The sequence below is a fragment of the Olea europaea genome, chromosome 1, assembly GCF_002742605.1.
Source record: "Olea europaea var. sylvestris chromosome 1, O_europaea_v1, whole genome shotgun sequence".
NCBI lineage: Eukaryota > Viridiplantae > Streptophyta > Magnoliopsida > Lamiales > Oleaceae > Olea > Olea europaea.
Genome location: NC_036237.1, coordinates 26,760,390 through 26,762,240, shown reverse-complemented (window position 1 = coordinate 26,762,240; position 1,851 = coordinate 26,760,390). Strand labels below are relative to the sequence as shown.

The 1,851-nt window shown below is 33.8% G+C and overlaps 1 protein-coding gene across 1 annotated transcript in view; it reads left to right on the top strand.

Moving 5' to 3' along the window:
• The first annotated feature begins 269 nt into the window (after positions 1–269).
• LOC111399122 (tobamovirus multiplication protein 3-like) overlaps positions 270–1,851 on the top strand; it is a 9,363-nt gene continuing 7,781 nt past the window's right edge. Inside the window, exons 1-4 of the mRNA XM_023026366.1 lie at positions 270–720; positions 1,357–1,447; positions 1,556–1,608; positions 1,704–1,796. Coding sequence (XP_022882134.1) covers positions 553–720; positions 1,357–1,447; positions 1,556–1,608; positions 1,704–1,796 — 405 coding nt within the window. The 5' untranslated portion in view covers positions 270–552. The remainder of the gene's footprint in view (positions 721–1,356; positions 1,448–1,555; positions 1,609–1,703; positions 1,797–1,851) is intronic.

Here is a 1,851-nt window from a genome sequence, read left to right as displayed (position 1 = left end):
CACTGTAAGGTGGATACCTGGATATAAAAAAAAATTAGATTTTTAATAGATTTTGACAGAAATTTTTGAAATATGTGGTTGAAAAGTTGTGTAACTCATGTAATATGTGGTTAATATTGATTATTTAACTTTGATTTTAAATTAAAATTCAATTTAAATAAAGTCAAATTCAATTTAAAATCAATACCAAACAGGATTAGCTTTTGGTCGGCTAATTTGTAATTTGTTGAGTCAATAATTTTGACATGTTCAAATCCGATGTGTACCAAATTTCCTTTGTAGATTGAGATCGAAAATAGATATCTGTCCTCTCTAAACTCATCCATCCACGTGTAATCGCCTTTGTAGCGCGTACCCTTCACGCCCACATTATAAAACTCGTTTCTTGCCTCTCGTGCATTCTCTCACCGCCTTCAAATTTTCCCCAGAATCACAACGATATTGGATTCTCAAATAGGAAAATAATTAAATTCATAAATCCACGCTTTTGGAAATTGCATCCATCTCCTCTTCGATAGTCAGAGAATACAATTCTATTGTAGGTCTCCGGCGATGTCGCTTGCCGGAGCGGAGGTCGTGGGCACATCGACGGCTACGGTGATGCTCCGTCTTAAAGATGCCACGAGTTGGTGGGATGTTATGAACGATTCACCCGTTTGGCAGGATCGCATATTTCACGTCCTCGCTGCCCTTTTTGGAATCGTCGCCGCCATTGCTCTTGTAATGAAATCGATTTTCCTTTTTATTTCAGGAATAATTGGTTATTTGATTCATTAATTATTCTTTTAATATTTGAGGATGAGAATTTTACGTCGTTCAGAAGTTTACTTTTCAATGTTATTCGTATTATTTCCCCTTTTCCGTGTAGATATTTTTGTGGTAAATTGAAAGTTGATTTCTCCTTTATATAATGAACAAATGAAAAGAAAAAAAAAATGCATTTAAATTTTTATTACGAGATAAATTACTGGCTTCTGTTTTTACAGATGTTTTACTTGAAGCCACTAATTTTAAAAGAAAAGTGAGGGTAAAAGAGGGATTAAGCTGCTCTTTGCTTTGATTCGGTAGGATGAACTGTTATTTTCAGTTTTCTGATAAAATATTGTTATTTTTCCTACAAGTTTCATTAAAATTTGAGATCAGGGTGGGCAATTGCCTGAAGGTTATAGACCTTGGCTATGAATTTATTTTGTTTATTGATCTCTTGCAATCCATTGACAAGAGGACAAGGAAATAGAACAATCTTGTTTCTTTAGTTTAATAAAATTACATACCTATCTCTGTGTAATTGATTTTCTAGTGCTTCACTTAATCTGTACATATTGTTTCTACTTATCTGGAATGTGTTCATTCTAGGTACAACTGGTAAGGATACAATTGAGAGTGCCGGACTATGGTTGGACCACACAGAAAGTCTTCCATTTTCTCAATTTCTTTGTCAATGCAGGTTTTTACCTATTCTTCATTATAGAATCATAATTTTTGTGTTTATAATCCTGATTTTGTGTTATGATTTGTTGGCTATAAGTTGACAAGCCCTTTTTTTTTCTTTTAGTTCGATGCGTAGTATTTGCATTTCGTCGGGACGTACAAAAGCTGAATCCAGAGGTCAGGAAATCATCAACTTCAATGCATGTTATTGCATTTGTTTATATTCTATCGTTAATAGTTGTCCGATATATTGTTCGCCATTTTTTTCCTAGATTGTCCAACATATCTTGCTTGATATGCCTAGTCTTGTGTTCTTCACAACGTATGCACTACTGGTGTTGTTCTGGGCAGAGATTTATTATCAGGTTTAGTTAGATTTTTTCTTTTAATTAATTTTTTGCCGTTACTTTACGTTGAATT